Source organism: Bos indicus x Bos taurus, chromosome 5 (genome assembly GCF_003369695.1).
Source record: "Bos indicus x Bos taurus breed Angus x Brahman F1 hybrid chromosome 5, Bos_hybrid_MaternalHap_v2.0, whole genome shotgun sequence".
Classification (NCBI taxonomy): Eukaryota; Metazoa; Chordata; class Mammalia; order Artiodactyla; family Bovidae; genus Bos; species Bos indicus x Bos taurus.
The window spans coordinates 7,234,268-7,251,979 of NC_040080.1; the positions used below are offsets into that span (position 1 = coordinate 7,234,268).

Consider the following 17,712-nt stretch of genomic DNA (forward strand, 5'->3'; position numbering starts at 1 on the left):
CCTGTAACCTGGAAAAACTGGGAAGCTCAATAAGGACCTGATGAATACATTACATCCACACAATGTAATACCATGGCATAGTTAAACGTATGCCATGTATATCTATTGTATATCAAATGTATATCTCTTGACAAAGACTTTCACAATATATTGTTAAAAGGGAAAAGCTGTCTCACTAGTCGGTGAGAGCAGTTGCTTGGTGGTCAAAACTTAAAATCGAGTTCACAGGTTGGGTGGAGATAACCATATGGACATATGGATCCACTTATGAACCCTGTGACTTTGGGCTGGTTAAATAACTTCTGTTTTGTTTTCCTTCTCATTTTTGTCATCTCTAAAAAACGAGGGGAACAGTGCCCCCTGGGAGTGGTGAAGATGAAATGAGATCACTTGCACACTCATTTGACAGTATTTATTGAGTATCTCTGTGGCAGGCAAAGAGACAGTTCCTGCCCTCTGAGAGCTTCCAGTCCGTTGAATTAAACAGACACTGATATTTAAGAGGAAACCTAAAATTCTGTGGTGACAACTGCATCTGGTATAGCCAGGGGAACACACAAAGCAAACAAAGGCCCTGAGGCAAGAGGAGCTACTGCAAGCCAGCACGTGGATAAGGCTTGACACACAGTGCTCATACAAGGTAGCTACTGTATCGGTAACTGAAAATCACATGTGATCTGTGTGCACATGAAGGGCAAAAAGGATGGAAGGTCCAACAGTTGAGCCTCAGTTATGGTTATGGAGTGGTGAGATTAGGGTGAATCATACTTTCTTCTTGGCATATCAGTGTTACTTAAAATTACTTTTTATAATCAACATGTATAGCAAAGTACCTTATGGGGAGGGTAGGGGAGACACAAATGTTCTTTTCATTGTTTACATGCAGGAGAGTTGATATAGATGATAGAAGTCTCACCTTGAAACAGAAAACCAAACCCTGCTGCCCTGCTCTGGCCAGGCACTGAGCTGGACAGTGCCACCTTCAACTCCACCACCAGTGGCTCTCGCAGGGCTCCCACACTAGGGGGTAGTCTGCTGGCACACCACACCGTGTACTTTCACTTTGGTTCAATGCCCCTCCCATCCCAGAGCCTCAGTAAGCTACCGCAGAGGGCTGCCTGAGCACCAGGTCAGGTAAGTGGGCACAGTGCCTCCCACTCTGCAGCTGTTCCCTCAGCTCCCAGCTAGACCTGCCCAGGGAGGAAGAGAGCAGAGTGTTCTGTTTGTACCTTTCAAGGTGTCAGAGGGGAAAACGTGGGCTCATTGGAGGGTGGAGAGGAAGGCATCAACTGAGCCGGAGAGAAATGAAGGTGTAGAAGGAGGAGTTCCAGAGGATAAAGGTACTAAAATGGGGCAGAAGTGAAGACTGGTTAAGACTGGGCCCCTCTCTCTCTGGCTGTGCATACAGTGGGCGCTCACCACATCTCTGGGATGAATGAAGAACCATCAGAGAAGGGCTCTTGTCACTGAGAAACCAGGCCCCAACCTCAGAGAAGCAGTTTAGGGCTGGGCAGAGGGTTCAGGCATTATCAAATTCATTACACCAATGAAGCCACAGCACAGGGAAGGGGTGGGCCAGGGTCACTCAGCAAGTCTGATGGGCTAAGACCCTGGGTCTCCCTTGGGCTCCGTTAGTGGTGGGATATTGGGGATAGCTGTGTGTCTCTTCCCTGGCTTGGCAAAGTCAAGAGACAGAGCTAGAATTCCCCCCAGAGCCCCTCCCTTCTCTGCCTGGGAGGGGCATGACTGAAGGGCGGCTGCCTACTCAGGGCCTGAGTCCCTCTGCAGCTTCCCACCCCCCTGGCCCTGGTCTCTGCTTACAGGCCTCCTGACACAGGGGGCTTGCTGTCTGGCCCATCCATCCTGGGAGCAGCCCTTCCGCTACAAAGTACAGCCTCCTGCAGAGCTCTCGCCTGTTCCCCAACAGCGCCCCCAACAGGCCCAGGGGCTCCCTGAACTGCCAGAGAGGACAAGTTGATTCTTCCCTGGGCCTGCCTGCTCAATGACTGTCCCTCAATACCTGAGGACAGAGATCAGGCTGCTCCAAGACTGTCTTGAGCTAAACACCCTCCCAGGAAGGGTACTTCTGGTCCCTTCCCAACACTGACCCCTCATCAAGGACGGTGCTGAGAAGGGAATAGGAGACCAAAGCCAAGCCTCTGCTTTGCTGCCCTGCCAGGGCCTGAGGCTCCTCCTGGGTAGGCAGAACATTCTCTAAGGTGGTCTCTACAGCTGAGGGCCCCAGATCCCCCTGCCCAGGCCCCCTTTACCTGCTCTGTGGAGAGGCTCACATCTCCCTGGGGCCCAAACCAGCCTCGGTCAGCCCAGAGCATTTGCTGGCTTTTATTTTCTCTGCAGGGGGCTAGGATCTGTGCCTGGCAACTCAGTGACACAGTGGGCCCAGCAGCAGGCATGACACCTCTGCACATGGCTCAGAGCCTAGTTCTGCAGCCTCCCCATGAGGAGTGGCTGCCAGCAGGCCAGCGGTCCTAACCCACGGTGGTGGGGGAGGGAGTCCAGCCCAGGATCCTTCCTGCTTCCCCCAGCATCTCCACAGGGTTAGGTCTGCAGAACAGCACTCTCTGGAAGATCCCTTGGCACCCCTCCGAGGAGGTCCCTGGGAGGAAGTCCAGCCTTCTGTGGCCCAGTCCCTTCAGTGAGGGCTCGGAGCCAGCCCCAGGGGGCCAAGCAGACTCTGGCCTCCTCTCTGAAGGCACCAGTGCTCACCATCAGCTACGCTTCTGCCATGTCCTTTTCCTCCCAACTGGCCGTCTCCTGGTCCTGTGAGCCCTGGCCCGCTCCAGGGCTATAACTCAGACTGTGATCTTGAGATCCGAGGGCCTTTTCGGATCTCTTTCCGCTTCTCTTCTTTCTTCCGGCGTTTCTCCTCTTCCCTCAGGGCCTTCTGGAAAGGGTCAGTGCTGGAGATGAACTGAGGGGAAAAGCAGAGAGGTCTATTAGGTCAGTTGGCAGCAAAGACTGTGCTCTGAGCTAGGCTGCTGTGGGCTGTGGGTACAGGAAGGTCACTGAGACACAGGCCCTGGCCTTGGGGGAAGCCCACGGACATGGAGCTAGTAAATGGGCTCAGGGAAAACTGCTGAATGGGTCTCAAAAGATTAAGCAGGAGCTTGCCAAGCCAACAGGGTGAGGGAAGAGGACATTCCAGGAAGAGGGACAGGTGTGGAACCTGCACAGCACATTTGAGAAACAAGCGACAGACTGCACTCAGGGTAAAGGGGGCTGAGTGCCCAAGACCCATCATGGGCCCCCAGAACCTTTGGTGGGAGGGGGCAGTCAGTGAGCGTAAGACAACAGGGGTCCTACTGCTTGTGGACAAGCTGCAAGGTGTAGGCAAGGAAGTATATAGAAAGCAGCTGGATCAGAGGTTAAACTGCCAGACCTGGAGAGAGATGGAAAGAAGATGACAGTGATGCCCAGGCTTGTGGCTTCCCTAGTGGGTGCAGGGTGGTACCCAGTGAGAAGACAAGAACATGTGGTGTGCTGGGCGGGAGGAGGACGGGACTCTGGCCGGGGCAACCCCCAGGCCCTCAGCTCTTCCTCCCCGACTCTCCAGACTGGTTCATCTGAACCCAGGGCTTCTGTCGCACCTCTACAGTCCGTCACCCCTCAGATTTGCATCTCCCTATCTAATGCCTGTCTGACACCTCCACGTGTGTGCACATGTGCCCCAAACTCAGCATGGCTCCATCTCCCCAAAACCCAGTCCCCTTCCAGAGTCCGTGTCCTCATGAACAGCAGAGTCCCACATCCCAGTCAGCAAGTAGGGCAGAGACCAAGCATCACCCCCACCTGCCCCCCACTTCCCCAGCCGCAGGTCCAAACCCTTCATAGTCCATTGCCAAGGTCTGGCCCATTTTAACCCCTAAGTCTCAAACCCATCTCTTCTGTCTCACCTATCATATCGCTAACCCCATCACCACCCCCTATACCTCTCCTGATAAACCTCGGCACATCCCGGGGTCTCTCCACACCCACTTTGGTCCCTCTGAAGCCATTCTCCTCGCTGCAGTCAGATATTTTCAAAATGTAAATTGCACTCCTGCTGAAACCCTTCCTTGACTCTCCACACAGCTCTATCTGCAGGCCCACCCTGCCCACCCCTCCTCCCCCCTCATTTCTGGCTCCTGGGTTCCTTTGTGCCCACTTCCAGCCCTCTGCACATGCTGTGCCCCAGGCCCAGAACGCTCTTCCTGGCCCCCACCCTCTTTGCCACAGTAGCTGCAGCTCAGCGGTCCCCATCCCTGGGGTGACTCCTGCCCTTTCCTGGCTGGGGCTGTCTCCTCCGGTTCCTTCTCAGTGCTTCTCCCCTTCGACCACCTGCTTCCGTGACACCTGCTTCACACCTGTTGCCCCCACTGGATCACACTCTCCCCAAGGACAGGTGGATAGATAGTGTGGGGTGCCACTCACTGTGACACAAGCCCCAGTGTGGTCTGATGGGCCGACAGGAGGCGCTTAGTATGTATTTTTTTAATGAATGAATGAATCATGTTAGAGTATGAAATACAGTAATATCCACAATTCAGATAACTCTGTTGGGAAATATGCCCCTTTTACTTGTTCATATGGTAAATCTGATTTACCATATGATGTTGGTCAAGGCAGATGTTAATAACAAACTAGGAGCTCCACCTTGTGGAGTAATCCACCTACTGTGTTAGATTGAACCACAAGTCTGGAAGATGGGATGAAGCCAGAGAAGTGCAGCCCAGAGAGGGTAATGATCTGCACAGGTCACACAGCTAGTCCCAGTTGGGACTAGCCCCCAAGCCTCCCAAGCTCCCTGCCCGGTGCTTCCCCGATCACACTGCCTCCTATCCCTACAAGTTACTTCGGATCCTCCTGGGAAGCAAGGAGGAGCCAGGAGACCCCTCGGGCCACAGAGGACCCCATCCTCTGGCTCTGGCTGGGGAAGGACCAGTCAAGAGATCCTGGCCCCTCCAGCCCCAGCAGGTTGGGTCTGCAGAGAAACAACGCCTAGTCCTTTCCTGGCTCTCCTCCCAGCTGGGCCTGGCTAATGCCTACTTTAAATTCGGATGCTGACCTCCAGTGGGCCCTCCCTGCTGCCTGGAAACCCAGGATGTTGCCCTGGTCCACTCCCTGTCCTGCTCTCCTAGACAGACCTTCTCCTCGAGCCTCCATCTCTCCTCACCTCCTCACTCACAGACCGTGACCTCGCTTCCTGTTTCACAGAGAATGGAGACGCTAAGGAGACAGCTTCCGTGAGCCCCCGCCACCACACCCACAGACCCATGCTGCTGTGCCCACGCTGCTCTTCCAGGCGAGGCCACCCCTCCCCCAGGCAATAGCTCGCCTCTCTCTCCCTCCTCACCTCTTCAGGGATGAGACTCCAGTGACTCTCCTACCCCTACACCGGGGGTTCTTCCCCACCCCTGCCATGGGTGGGTCCCCTCAACATGCAACATGCAAATGCTGTTCACTCTGCTCTCCCATCTGACTAAGATATCCCTTGGAACCCATGCCCTCCTCCAGTTAGTCTCCCTTTGGGTCTGCTCCCCTTGAAAACACATCTCTTTACAATAGGTAACAAGGATATACTGCACTGCTGCTGCTGCTGCTGCTAAGTCGCTTCAGTCGTGTCCGACTCTGTGCAACCCCATAGACGGCAGCCCACCAGGCTCCCCCGTCCCTGGGATTCTCCAGGCAAGAACACTGGAGTGGGTTGCCATTTCCTTCTCCAATGCATGAAAAGTGAAAGTGAAGTCGCTCAGTCATGTCTGACTCCTAGCGACCCCATGGACTGCAGCCTACCAGGCTCCTCTGTCCATGGGATTTTCCAGGCAAGAGTACTGGAGTGGGGTGCCATTGCCTTCTCCAGGATATACTGCACAGCACAGGCAATTACAGCCTCTGTCTTGTAATAACTTTTAATGGTGTAGAACCTGTAAAAATACTGAATCACTATGCTGCACACCTGAAACTAACATTAAAAACAAAACAAAAAAAAAGAGTAACTTTTCAAAAGAGTCAGCTGTATTTGATGGGATGAGTCTACTTCCTTTCATCTCCTTCTCTTGAAACTCAGTCTTTTATCCCCACCACTTGACCAAAAGAGCTTTTACCCAGCTCTCTGAGGGCTGGTCTCCACGCTGCTAAGTTTGGCGGCCGATTCTCAGCCCCACCTTCCTGACCCTCCAGCGGCGTCCGATGGCAGGTCCACTCTCCTTCCTGTTACATGGCCTCAGGGAACTGATTCTCTCTTGGGTCTGCTACTACTCCACTGATCCCTCTTGGGGTGCTCTGTGAGCTCCTCCTCACTCCCCCATCTCTAACTGCAGGCACATCCCAGACCACCGCTCTATCTGCCCCGTCCCCCTGCCCCCCAGAGTGATGGCACGTGGTCTGTCATCGGCACGACTCTCACATTTGCAGCTCTGGCTTTAATAAGCTCTCCCCTGAAATCTAGTCCTCCTCCTTGACATCAGTCAAGTCAAAATCAGTTACCTCCTCGACACCTTCATTCAGATGCCCATTAGGTCCAGAAACAAGGCACTGATCCCCAATCCAGCCCTCAAACTCGCCCCGCCACTTTGCCCACCTGGTGGAAAATAGCAACCCCAATCTTCCGAAATTGTCAAGTCATCCTTAATGCCTCTCTTTTACCCCATATTTGCTTCCTTAGTAAATTGTACTGGCTCTACCTTCAAAACAGAACCAAAATCTCACCATTCCCAACAGCCCCACTGTTGTCACCCTGGTTCAAGCCACTGTTAACTCCAAACGGACCAGCACAGCGGTCTCCTCACCAGGATCTGTCTCCACTCTGGTCTTCACACTATTTGCCACGCGGCTGCCAGGCTGACCCCTAAAAGGGCTAAGTCAGAGCCCCTGGCCCTGCTCCTCTGTGTCCTGGAGTAAATGCCAAAGCCCTGGAGAGGACCTGCAAGGGATCTTATGATCTGGACTACGACTCTGACCTCCCCTTCCCATGCTACTGCCCTTCCAAATACGCTTCCAACTCAGGGCCTTTGCACCCGCTGCCCCTCCAGTCTGGAAAGTTCTTCCCCCAGAGATAGGGCTGGCTCGCTTGCTGCTTTCAGGTCTTTGCAGTTAGAACCTGCTGTGTCCAAGTCACATGAAACAGCAACGATATCCTCACCTTATCCCTGGAATTCCTTAACCATGTGCCTCTGCCTTTTCCTCCGTCGCCCTTGTCACCATCTACCATGGATTTTTTATTGACTGTCTGTCTCCTCCAACCAGAATGCCTTTCCCAGGTGGGCAGAGCTGGAGGGCTTCTCTGGTGGCTGGGATTCAGCAGATGCTCACTAAACGCTGAATGAAGGCATACACTCTGCTTCTGAGCCTTCATGCAAGCCAGTCCCTCTCCCTGGAAGGTCTTCCCTGAGATGGTCCACCCGGCAACTCTTACTTGTCCCAGAGCCTCGGCCACCTGCTTCCACAGGTTTCCTCTCATGGGTCCCATGGCTCATGACACGTCCCTCTTCCACTGGTTCCAATGATCATGCTCGACTGGGACTGTGCTCCTCTGGTACCTTCCCCAGCAGTCTGTAAGCATCTGAACAGCAGGGACAGGGCCAGATCCCTCTGGACGGGGACAGTGGCCAGCCCAAAGCCTGATACAAGCTGGCTCTAGTATCCTAAGTAGGGGCCCTCCCAGAATACCTACTGGTATGGAGGCAGTGCATGGGGGGAGCTGAGTAAACCTGGGCTGTTGCCGGCCTCCCCAAGTGGATACCTCACAGAAACTGCCAGGATAGGCCCTGGGCCCCAGAGAACTTGATGGGGGCTCTCCTATCTCACCTCGCCCACCCTGTCCAGCCCCCAGGGACCCAGGAGGCCAGGACTGAGCCCAGCATGGACTTCATGGACAGGAATTCTGGTCCCCCAGCCCATCCACCCTGCACCGGGCTGGGAGCCAGGCAGGACTGGGGTATTTGGGGTGGGGGCAGGGGCTGGCCTCCCAGGAGCCCTACAATGCAGGTTCTGTGAAGGGCCGGTGCTGCGCAATAGAGCACAGATGACCTTTAAAAAAAAAAGGTCATCTCAGAAACTTGCTGGCGGAGGGGTCTACACTGGATACTGAAAAGTGAGTAAAATCTTGGGACCGTCCCCAGCCGATGAGAAGGGAAGTGTGCTGCTTCGGTATGGCTATATCCAAGCAGAGCATATTACGATGACACTAAATCACACCTCTCTGGAGCCTGTTCTCTCTGAGGCCCACCTCCTGTGGGAGAGGCATTCATTTCATGATCTGCAGGGCAAGGAGAGCCAGCATCACAGCAGGAAAACATCTCCATGAGAGCCCGTGCTGGGAAAGGCAACCTGCCACGGCCTGGAGCCTGCCTGCGTGTCCCTGCTGAGTTCACCAAGAATCAGTCCTGCTGCTCTTGTCCAGGCTGTTTATCAGGGCTGTGGTGGCAGCAAGCCGCCGTGCAGGGTGTGTCATCTTGGTTTCACATGAAGGGGAGGCAGCTATGCTAGTGTGAAAAACCGTATCACCCACTCCATCACCTGAAGCAAAGCCACTAGTTCAACAGGGCCCTCGAGTCAGAGGTTCCTCTACTCAGGAACTCCACTGATTGTTCACCTGAATGAAGCGCTAAATGGTGCTCTTAACCAAGCTGGCCTGACTGCTCTCCTTTGAAGGGCCTGCGTCTAAGGCCGGCCCTCGGCTGGCATCTCGGAACTTGGCCCTTGGCTGGTGTCTGGGAACCAGGATTCCGGGAGGGATTTCCATTACCCTGACTGATAAGAGTGGCGCCCTGCGCCTAAACCGTACAAAAGTGTGGTTTATGCCACAAACACGTGCTTCCCTTCTGGAGTGTGGAATTTTGGTATGTATTAGGCAGAGGGTCGGAGAAGGCAATGGCACCCCACTCCAGTACTCCTGCCTGGAAAATCCCACGGACGGAGGAGCCTGGTGGGCTGCAGTCCATGGGGTCGCGAAGAGTCGGACACGACTGAGCGACTTCACTTTCACTTTTCATTGTCATGCATTGGAGAAGGAAACGGCAACCCAAGCCAGTGTTCTTGCCTGGAGAATCCCAGGGACGGTGGAGCCTGGTGGGCTGCCGTCTATGGGGTCGCACGGAGTCGGACACGACTGAAGCAACTTAGCAGCAGCAGCAGGCAGAGGGTGCCTATGTGACCGTTCCCTGGTAAAAACTCTGGGTGCTGCGTCTTTAACCGGCTCTCCTAATAGATGACTTCTCACACATGTTTTCATAACCTGTTGCTGGGGGAATAAAGTGTGCCCCGTGTGACTCCACTGGGAGAGACACATCAAAGCTTGTGTCCAGGTTCCCTTAGACTTCATCCCAGGAGCCTTTTACCTTTTTTACTGCTGATTTTATTGTGGATCCTTGCACTGCAATAAATCAGAGCCTTGAGGACAACGACACACAGGAGTATTAACCAGTGACTCACAGGACTCAGTCTTCCCAGCAAATCACCAACCTGGGGGTGGGTTGCTATGGGTGGCAGCAGCCATCCAGCCCCAGGGATGATGCTGGGAGACCAACTGTCATAAAGTCCAGTAAGACAACAACCTGAATTAAAAGCTGTGACTCTTGCCTAGATGGTATTTCTAGTGACCAGGCATGCTGCATTCTGACTGACTGTTGTCAGCGTCCTAGCCATCTGGTCTGGCAGATAAGCAGGCTGCAAACTGGCAGGTCACACATGGCCATCCCTCTCGGGGGCCATGACCTGTGGAAACAAACCGTGGTTGACAACAGGACAGTCTGGGTCACTCATTTAGATGCCCATAGCTAATTCTCTGATGAGACTGACCAGAATCAAACTGCTGATCAGCCGACACTGCCCAGCTGACTGGCACTGCCACCTATACGTGTCCCTGTACTAGATATGGCAGTACACCCACCACCACAGACTGACATAAAGCAGAGGACTCTGAATCTCTGATTCAACCACCTAGAGACCCTGGATGGAACAGTATGGCCCAAGATCATCAGAATAATAATCACCTGGGGGACCTCCCTGGCACTCCAGTGGTTAAGACTCCACACTTCTACTGCAGCGGGCATGGGTTCGATCCCTGGTCAGGGAACAAAGATCTCACATGCTACATGGCACACCCCCCTTCTCCGAAAAAATAATAATGACCACTTGGCTAAGTACACTCCTTGCCAAGTCCCCTTATAGTGGCCCATGTGGGCCAAGACGGGAAATAGGTGTCTGTGAAAACTTTGCAAAAAATGCTCTTGTCCCACTCACTTCTAACCCTTTCAGACAAAAAGTCTAGGTGAAAGTAGGGAATAACTGGAGAAAAGTGAAATTATAGGTCCTGGGATGTGACATGTTGATTTTGCAGCAATATTCTAGGGAGGGACTGCCTTAGCCCCCAGGAGGCATGTGGAACAATTAATTCTCTTTGTCCCTTACAGGCCAGCACTGCCGCCTGGCCAAACAATCCTAGGGTTCATGCAAGCCAAGTGGCAGCTGCAGTTGAGTCAGACCAACTGTCCAGTGTGTCATTCTCAACCACGTGACAGGAAAATTCACATAGACGAGGTCACTGCTAAACTATTTGGCTCTGCCTGCTGCCATCAAAGGCAGCTCCCGAAGTAACTCTGCGCAGACACACAGTCCAGTACAACCTTGCTTCAATCCAACCTTGGTATGAATCCTTCCGCCTGTCCTGATCCCTGATCGACCTTGGGTTATACCACACAGGGCAACCGAGGCAACTGAGCAACTCCATGGTAACACTGCCCCCATTGTTTAGCTCAAACAATGCAATGGTGACCCAAATCAAGTGGGAGACAGTGGACCATGGAATGCCTCCCCGATGCAGATGAAGATGGCTTTGGGTCTACCTACTGGCCCCAGTATCAGGCTTCCCCGATGGCTCAGTGGTAAAGAATCTGCCTGCAATGCAGGAGACTCAGGAGATGCAGGTTCAATCCCTGAGTTGGAAAGATCCCCTGGAGAAGGAAATGGCAACCCACTCCAGTATTCCTGCCTGGAAAATCCTACGCTCAGAGGAGCCTGGCATGCTATAGTCCGTGGGGTCACAAAAAGCCGAACACGACTGAGCAACTGAACACACACACAAACTGGCCCTGGTAGCCACTAGCAATGACACTGAAGATCAGCAGCTCAGTCTAAACTCTTGTGTGGGTAGTAAGAGATAATAGATTGGTCTCAGATGACATCCTGATTTTCTAATATAAGATCTACTGATCCCCTAGCACTTATCAGAGCTGGTTGAGTTCAGGACCCTGGAGCATATGGTTAAGATCAACACTGCACGTGGCCTCATCTTGCTAGTTACAGTCCTACTGACAGCAGTCTTAGACGAACTAAACAAACGTGGTCCTAGTCTCTTCTGATCAGATTATGATACAGAATAAGGCATTCATGTAGAAATGTTAGTTAAGCCAAGACACACAGGGCTGGTGGATGGACTGGTGTGTGTGTGTGGTGGTGGTGGGAGTGTGTGTAGAATCCTCTCTATGGCCCTGAGCGTCCCTGCATTCTTGCTGGGTACACCTGACCCCTCTGTACCTGGGCCATTTCTCAGGTCGTGCTTACAGAAAGCAACCTTGAAGGATGAGGTGATGTCTGTCTACAAACAAAGACCAGGTTTGCTTCTGTTCACTATAAAGGTGGTGGATTTCCCAAGCTTGGTGTTCCTCAACTTGATACAAACCCACTGGCATCTGTCTGGACCCCTCTGCTTCACCTCTCTCCCCTAACCAAGACTTGGGAAATAAGGCAAACACGTACGACCAGGTTAACAGCAACTGCTTTCGCTGTAATGAACTCTGATGTCTCTAACCTGTCAGCATCCATGAAACAGCAGCAAAATCCTAGACCTTCAGCAGTACCCCCCGAACACCTGGGGAGAGCTTGTCCTTTGTGGAGGCCAGTCCTCCAGCCCTTCCTGCCCGGCCACTCTGACCCCACCCTCCCCTCTGCTGTCTGTCCTGCTCCCCCTGCGGCCTCCAGCCCTCAGAGCCCACTTCAGCTCTAGGATGAGAACATGTGCAGAAATGTGGGACAGAAAGCTGGTTAGGTGCTCAGAGGCTCAAGGGCAGAGAAGCAGGGCCTGACCTCCCATGGCTTCCCTACCATTCACCTGGCATGAACAGTGCCTACTGTGTCCTGGGATGGACGTCTTCATAGCCCCTGACTGCCCCTCATAGCTGAGGTTCACCCTGCATGGACAGAGAGGAAGCTGAGCCTAAGACAGGGCCAGCAGCTTGCCCAAAGGTACCAGTGAGTGAGAGGTAGGTTAGACCCAAACCCAGGCACTTCCGGCTCCAAGTCCAAAGCCCTCACACTCCACTCTAAGTGCTGCAGCTCCTGCTGGTCCTGGCCTCTCAGGGCCCAGCAGACACAGTGCAGACAGGCCCACAGGCCCCAGCAGCTCACCTCTGTGCGGTCTACTTTAAATGGGTTCTGGAAGTCAGAGTGTTTCTCGCTGATCCCCAGCTCCTGGGCCATCTGCGGATAAGGAAACGCTAGTCATCCTCTGCCTTCTCCCGCATCTTGCTCACCCGCAGGCCTTTCCCTCCAAGGCTGGGACGGATGTGGGCCAGGTGATGACCCCCAGGCACCAAGGTCAACACAGAAGCCCTTGAAATGGCACCTCAAGGTGGCCCGAGGCTTATCACAGAAAATGCAACCAAGGGTTGACATTCAGACCCCACTGAAGCAGGCTCATGGTGCAATCACATAGAGGGCTCCCGGACCTCCTCTGCCCCAGTCCTTACCAGGCCGAGGATGGGTGAGTGGGGGCCCTGGTCAAAGACGCCCGACTGGTTGCAGAAGCTGATGCCCCAGCGGATGAGGAGGTTCCAGTTGGAGTTGTGGTCAAAGTAGTGGTGCACGATCCTTGGGAAGCGCAGCACCACGTCGCCGAAGAAGGCCGTGTTCTCCACCACTTGGGAGAAAGCTGGCGAGAGGACTCTGGTGAGCGGCTGGCAGAGATGGCCCTCTGCAGCCTCCTGGCCAGCCCTACACACCCTCCAGAGGACAGCGACAAGCCCACTAACCAGAGAAGGGAACAGTGCCTGCTGCACACAGGCTGACCACATGTGCAGTGAGTACTGAGGGATTCCTGTCACCGAATCATCAAAACCACCTTCAGAGTGAGATGTGGCTGTAATTCCCATTTCACACATGGCAAACTGAAGCTGACAGCTACTGAGCAGCAAACCTGGGCTGCAAACCCAGGTCTGCCTGACTCCAAAGGACATGCTTCTTCCCCCGTACCTTGCAGCTCAGAAGACTCGTTTGCCATGGAGACCAGAGAGGGGTGCCATTGCACAGATGGAGGCATATGCATCCCATGAGGCTTTGCTGGGCCTAACCTCCCCAACTTCGTACCATAATGTCCAGAGCTGGGCCCTGGTGTTAACTAGTGTCTGTGAGGGGTCAGTTCTGTTAGGATGGCCAGGGAACATATCAGGGCTTGTTTTCTTTTTAGTATATGTCCAATTTTATTTTAAATGCTTAAGTTCTTATTTTTAAATAACTTTAGACTTACAAAATACACCACACAATTCCTTTACTCGGCTTCCTCTAATATTATCATCCTTATATAACCATTGAACAAACCATCTAAGACAGGAAATTAACATCAATACAATACTATTAACTAATCCCTAGACCTTATTTGATTTTGGTCAGTTTTTCCACCAATATCTTTTAGTCAACAGATCAGTTTGAGTTTAGTGTCCATTACAGTGGCAGGTTCCCCTGACCCAGGCTAGCGTGAAGAATACTAACTATACACCCAGCCCTGGTTGAGGGGGGGAGGTCTATTTGAGTGACCCCCACAGATAAGGCCCACGTCCTTACCAGCACTGGCCAGACTACACAAAGAGATAAGGGGACTCCTCCAAAGATATGCCAGGCTGGGTCTGAGACAAGTGGGACAGGGATCTCTGGGCTTCAGAACAATCCTGGATCACAAAGAACTCAGGAATTCACCAGGTTTATAGGTAAGAGCCAGGCAAACCACCTGTCCTCTTTCCCTTGGAAACTGGAGTTGATGGTGCCTTCCTCAGTTACAGTAGAGATTAGAGATGGTATCTGCCCAGCATTCAATATGTAAAGGCTACTTCTGTCCTGTCTCAGACAGTGTGACCTAACACACTTTATTGTTAGAATGTAACCAGTTAATGGGGAGAAATTACCACTGGAGAGAAATTCCTGGAAGAGGAGATGAAGGGATATAGAATATTCTTTTATTTATGTTGGTCCCACCTTGTCTCAAAAAGGATTTAAGGAGGTCAAGGCTTTTAGAACAGCAGTAAAGAGTGCTGGTAACTGCTCCCGTGGACCAGTCACTTCAATAGACCTCAGTTTTTTTCTTCTATAAATGGAAACAACCCTTGCCATCTCTACCAGAAGGGTCAGGGTGGTGAAGGCAAGGATTGCGGGACTGGAAGTGGGCAAAGGCTCCTCCCTGATTCTCCTGCCCCAAGCACAGGACAACACTACATAATGTATGTGTGTCAGGGATACAGAACCTGGCTCTGAAACGAGCCTAGAAACACTCGGAGAATCTCATACTGAGTGCCCAACCACCCAAGAGACTCCTTGAAGGTGCTGCAAGAGGGCATTCCCAGAGAGGAAAAGAAGAGTGACAAGAACAAGAGGGAAGGGGCAGCTGGAGAAGATCAAGGTTGCAGGGTAGGGAAGACCATACCATCCTTCAGTTTCTCGTCCTGGGGGAAGGGCCCATCTGGGAGCACACCTGCAGCAGTGAGCACTGTCCGGGAGTCCTCCAGCACCTGAGGGAAGCCCACCTGGGCTGAGTGGCTTTGCCAAGGTCTTCCCAGACCAGCCCCAGCCCTGTTTACTGAGGCCCTACTTCAAATCTTCTGTGGGTTCGCTTCCCCTTCACTGAACACCATCCCCGTGGGGAACTCCTACTCATCCATCAGTGCCCAGATCAAAGACCAGGCCTGCCATGAGCTGCCCTTTGCCTGCATGCACCTTAAAGAGCCCCTTGAGCATGACATCCAGGATCTTGTACTGCTGGTGGACATCGTTCAGCTGTGCTAGGTTTTTCAGTGCCAACAGCTGCTCCCTCCGCTTCACCTCAAACATCTTCTTGTCTGAGCACCATTAAGTTAAGGAGCTGGCACCAATTCTCCTGCCTGGACAATCCCGTGGTCCTGATCCAGAGGGCCCATTCCTGGCCAGCAAGTCTCTGCAAGGGGCATAGATGTGCATGGCTGGGACTTCCCAGAGAATGAATAAGCTGTCTGAGAAGCATATGAATCCTGCAACATATCATTATTTCACAGAGGATTCCACATCCAACAGCCTGAATACAACTGTCAGGACCTGGCTTCTGCCCTCCCCTCCCCTCCCTGTGGTCTTTCCACCATCTCCCACAACCCTTCACTGTTCCCAGAACCTCCGCTCCTCTGCTCACACTGTACACTCTGCCTGGGGTGCCCTCCCACCCTTCTCTATGAGTTTCCACTCTTTCAAGACCCAGTTTTTTAGTGGTAGCCCAAAATGCCAGGATTTGGTCTCCACCTAGGGTCTCACACAGAAAGTGCTAGGTACATGTAAAATCCTCAGGGTCCTCATGGTCCTGAAATATATGCCTTGCCTTCTCAATTTGTATGGGAAAACTGAGGCTCAGAAGAGAACTGACTTGATCAAGATCTGGTTAGAGTGTATTACTTTTTCTCCTCGATTTCTACTGGTTGAGGGGGGCGGGTCTTCCTCTACCCTGGAATCCCCCAAGCAACTGTGGGTACAGAGAGACCTCATTTATAGATCCCTCTAAAATACCTCCAACCCCAAAGGATACAGATCTCCAGGCTCGGGTCCAGGGAGGTCCTCAGGGTGTCTGTGACTCCTGTTCCAGACAATAGCAGGACAGACAGGGAGGTCAGGAACTGAAGAAGGTCCATATCCAAGACTCTGGAGCTAAGAGAGCAACCCAGTGAAAGAAGGTGAGATCCAGAGCTTGGTGTTATATAATACAGAAAGTGAACTGAAAAGCAACTTCCCCTGACATGACACAGCCTCCAAATACCGGGAAGCCAGCTTTCGGAATCCCTGAAGCCCCAGTCCCTAGCCCAGGGCCAGGGACCAAGAGACACATGGTGAAGACATGGAATGATGGGAGGAAGAAAGATAAATGTCAGCACAGCAGGGATGCTCAGAGAACAGGTCTGGAACCCTGTGCTGGAGCCCTGGCTGTGCCTGACTTCAGGACCTACAGAAGGCAAACTGCTCAGCCTCTCTGAGCTTCATCTTCCTCACTGCAAAATGAGGATAAGGAGGTCATCTCCCTGTTGCAGAGACAGAGACCTGGGTGAGGCACTGTGCCTGAGGAAGGAGGGTCAACATCATTCCCCCTCAGTTCCCCCACCCTGGCCTTCCAGGAGGCCCCGGGAGTCAAAAACGTGAAACTTGTAGGGTTTCCTGCTTTTCCTGACTTCTGTCATCAGAAAGGAAGAAGGGTGCAGGGTGGGAAGGGAGGGAAGGCAGTTTTGGGGTAAGACGGCTGTTACTCTCCTAGGAACCACAGGCACCACAAGCAACACCTGTTTCTATCTAGGCAACATCCCCCAACTATTTACTGAGGAACTTTCATGTTCCTTGAATGTTCTGGAGCCAGGAATACAGCAGGAACAACAATTCCCTGCATCCTTCTATCCCTAGTAGGGTTAAGAGACAGCCAACAAAGTTGTAAAACAAGCACAGAAGGATAAGAGGGAGTCGGCATAAGTGTGATATTAAAACCAGCAGTCAAATGAGGCCTCTACTCAGATGACAGCTGCCCAATTTTACCAACGTGGAGATGAATGCACAGAAAAATGAGGTGACTGCCCAAATCACTTCTAGATCACTCATAGATTTTCCAGTTAAACTAAGAGTCTTAATGAACAGGCTATCTCAGAGCTGGCCACTGTTCTACCGGGACACCTGCCTCAGGGGAGAGATGCTCAGTTATTGACAGTGACCGCTCACAGAGGTCAACCAGGGAACCAACTCTGTCCCGTGCAGATCAGACAACTGAAGCCCATAGAATGTGAGGAAATAGTTCAAGCTCATCCAGAGCCCTACGTTCCACCGTCATATTGCAGACTCAAGGGAACCAAACCCTGGTTAAGGCGAAACTTGGGAGTCAGGGAATATCAGATGGCCGGTAATGACTGAAGCGGGGAAGAAGTGGGAAATGAGCGAGGTGACGTGGTGGTGGGTTCTGAGCGGGCCATTCGGGCTTGCAGACCAAGGATGCCACCGTGCCTTTAGAGATCCTAGAGGGGAGTCTTTCCAATGAGGTCCGCGAATCCCACACCCCACCCCCTGCAGCCAGTTCTGGGCCCTCGGTCCCTCCTCCCGCCCTCCAAAGGGGTCTGCTTGCCCACGGCCCTCGCCCTACCTACCGGGCCAGGCGGGCGGTGGGGGCAGGAGTCAGGCAGCAACCGACTCGAGGGTCTACTAGCGACCAGCAGAGCCGTGGATTCTCATAGAATGCCCGCGAGTAGCAGCACACGGACCGCCGATTACTGTCCCCGCCCACCGTGCCACTCCTGACCAACGAGCGCAGGCCGCGACGGCCGCTCTTGGACCTCACTTCCGGCCCCGCCCAGTAGGCGGAGGCATCTGCCCGGCCTGAGGTCCGTGGGATTCCGGTCCCGCCCACCTTGCCGGTCCGCTAGCGCATTTGTAGCGTGTTAAGGTCGGTTTGGAGAAAAT

General features: G+C 53.0%; 1 protein-coding gene across 3 annotated transcripts; it reads right to left on the bottom strand.

Annotated features, from left to right (window-relative positions):
- Positions 1 to 397: 397 nt before the first annotated feature.
- CCDC134 (coiled-coil domain containing 134) lies at positions 398 to 17,548 on the bottom strand. Of its 3 annotated transcripts, XM_027540646.1 has the most exons (7): positions 17,400 to 17,548; positions 15,812 to 15,930; positions 14,980 to 15,101; positions 14,690 to 14,774; positions 12,747 to 12,928; positions 12,406 to 12,477; positions 398 to 2,932 (listed from the first exon to the last, which is right to left on the bottom strand). In XM_027540646.1, the coding sequence occupies exons 2-7, from the start codon at positions 15,912 to 15,914 to the stop codon at positions 2,807 to 2,809; spliced, it is 690 nt and encodes a 229-aa protein (XP_027396447.1). In that variant the 5' UTR covers positions 15,915 to 15,930; positions 17,400 to 17,548; the 3' UTR covers positions 398 to 2,806. The 3 variants fall into 3 exon arrangements, with proteins under 3 accessions (XP_027396447.1, XP_027396448.1, XP_027396449.1); XM_027540647.1 differs by lacking the exon at positions 17,400 to 17,548 and having other exon boundaries at positions 14,980 to 15,108; positions 15,812 to 15,895; XM_027540648.1 differs by lacking the exons at positions 12,406 to 12,477; positions 12,747 to 12,928; positions 14,690 to 14,774.
- Positions 17,549 to 17,712: the final 164 nt, after the last annotated feature.

Excerpts from the sequence above, each read along its gene's own strand:
- CCDC134 (XM_027540646.1), bottom strand. The coding sequence starts at position 15,914 with ATGGACCTTCTTCAGTTCCTGACCTCCCTGTCTGTCCTGCTATTGTCT. Across the intron at positions 14,775-14,979 it reads TGCTCAAGGGGCTCTTTAAG|GTGCTGGAGGACTCCCGGAC; the intron begins GTGCATGCAGGC and ends GGCTTCCCTCAG. Across the intron at positions 2,933-12,405 it reads TTAAAGTAGACCGCACAGAG|TTCATCTCCAGCACTGACCC; the intron begins GTGAGCTGCTGG and ends TTTTCCCCTCAG.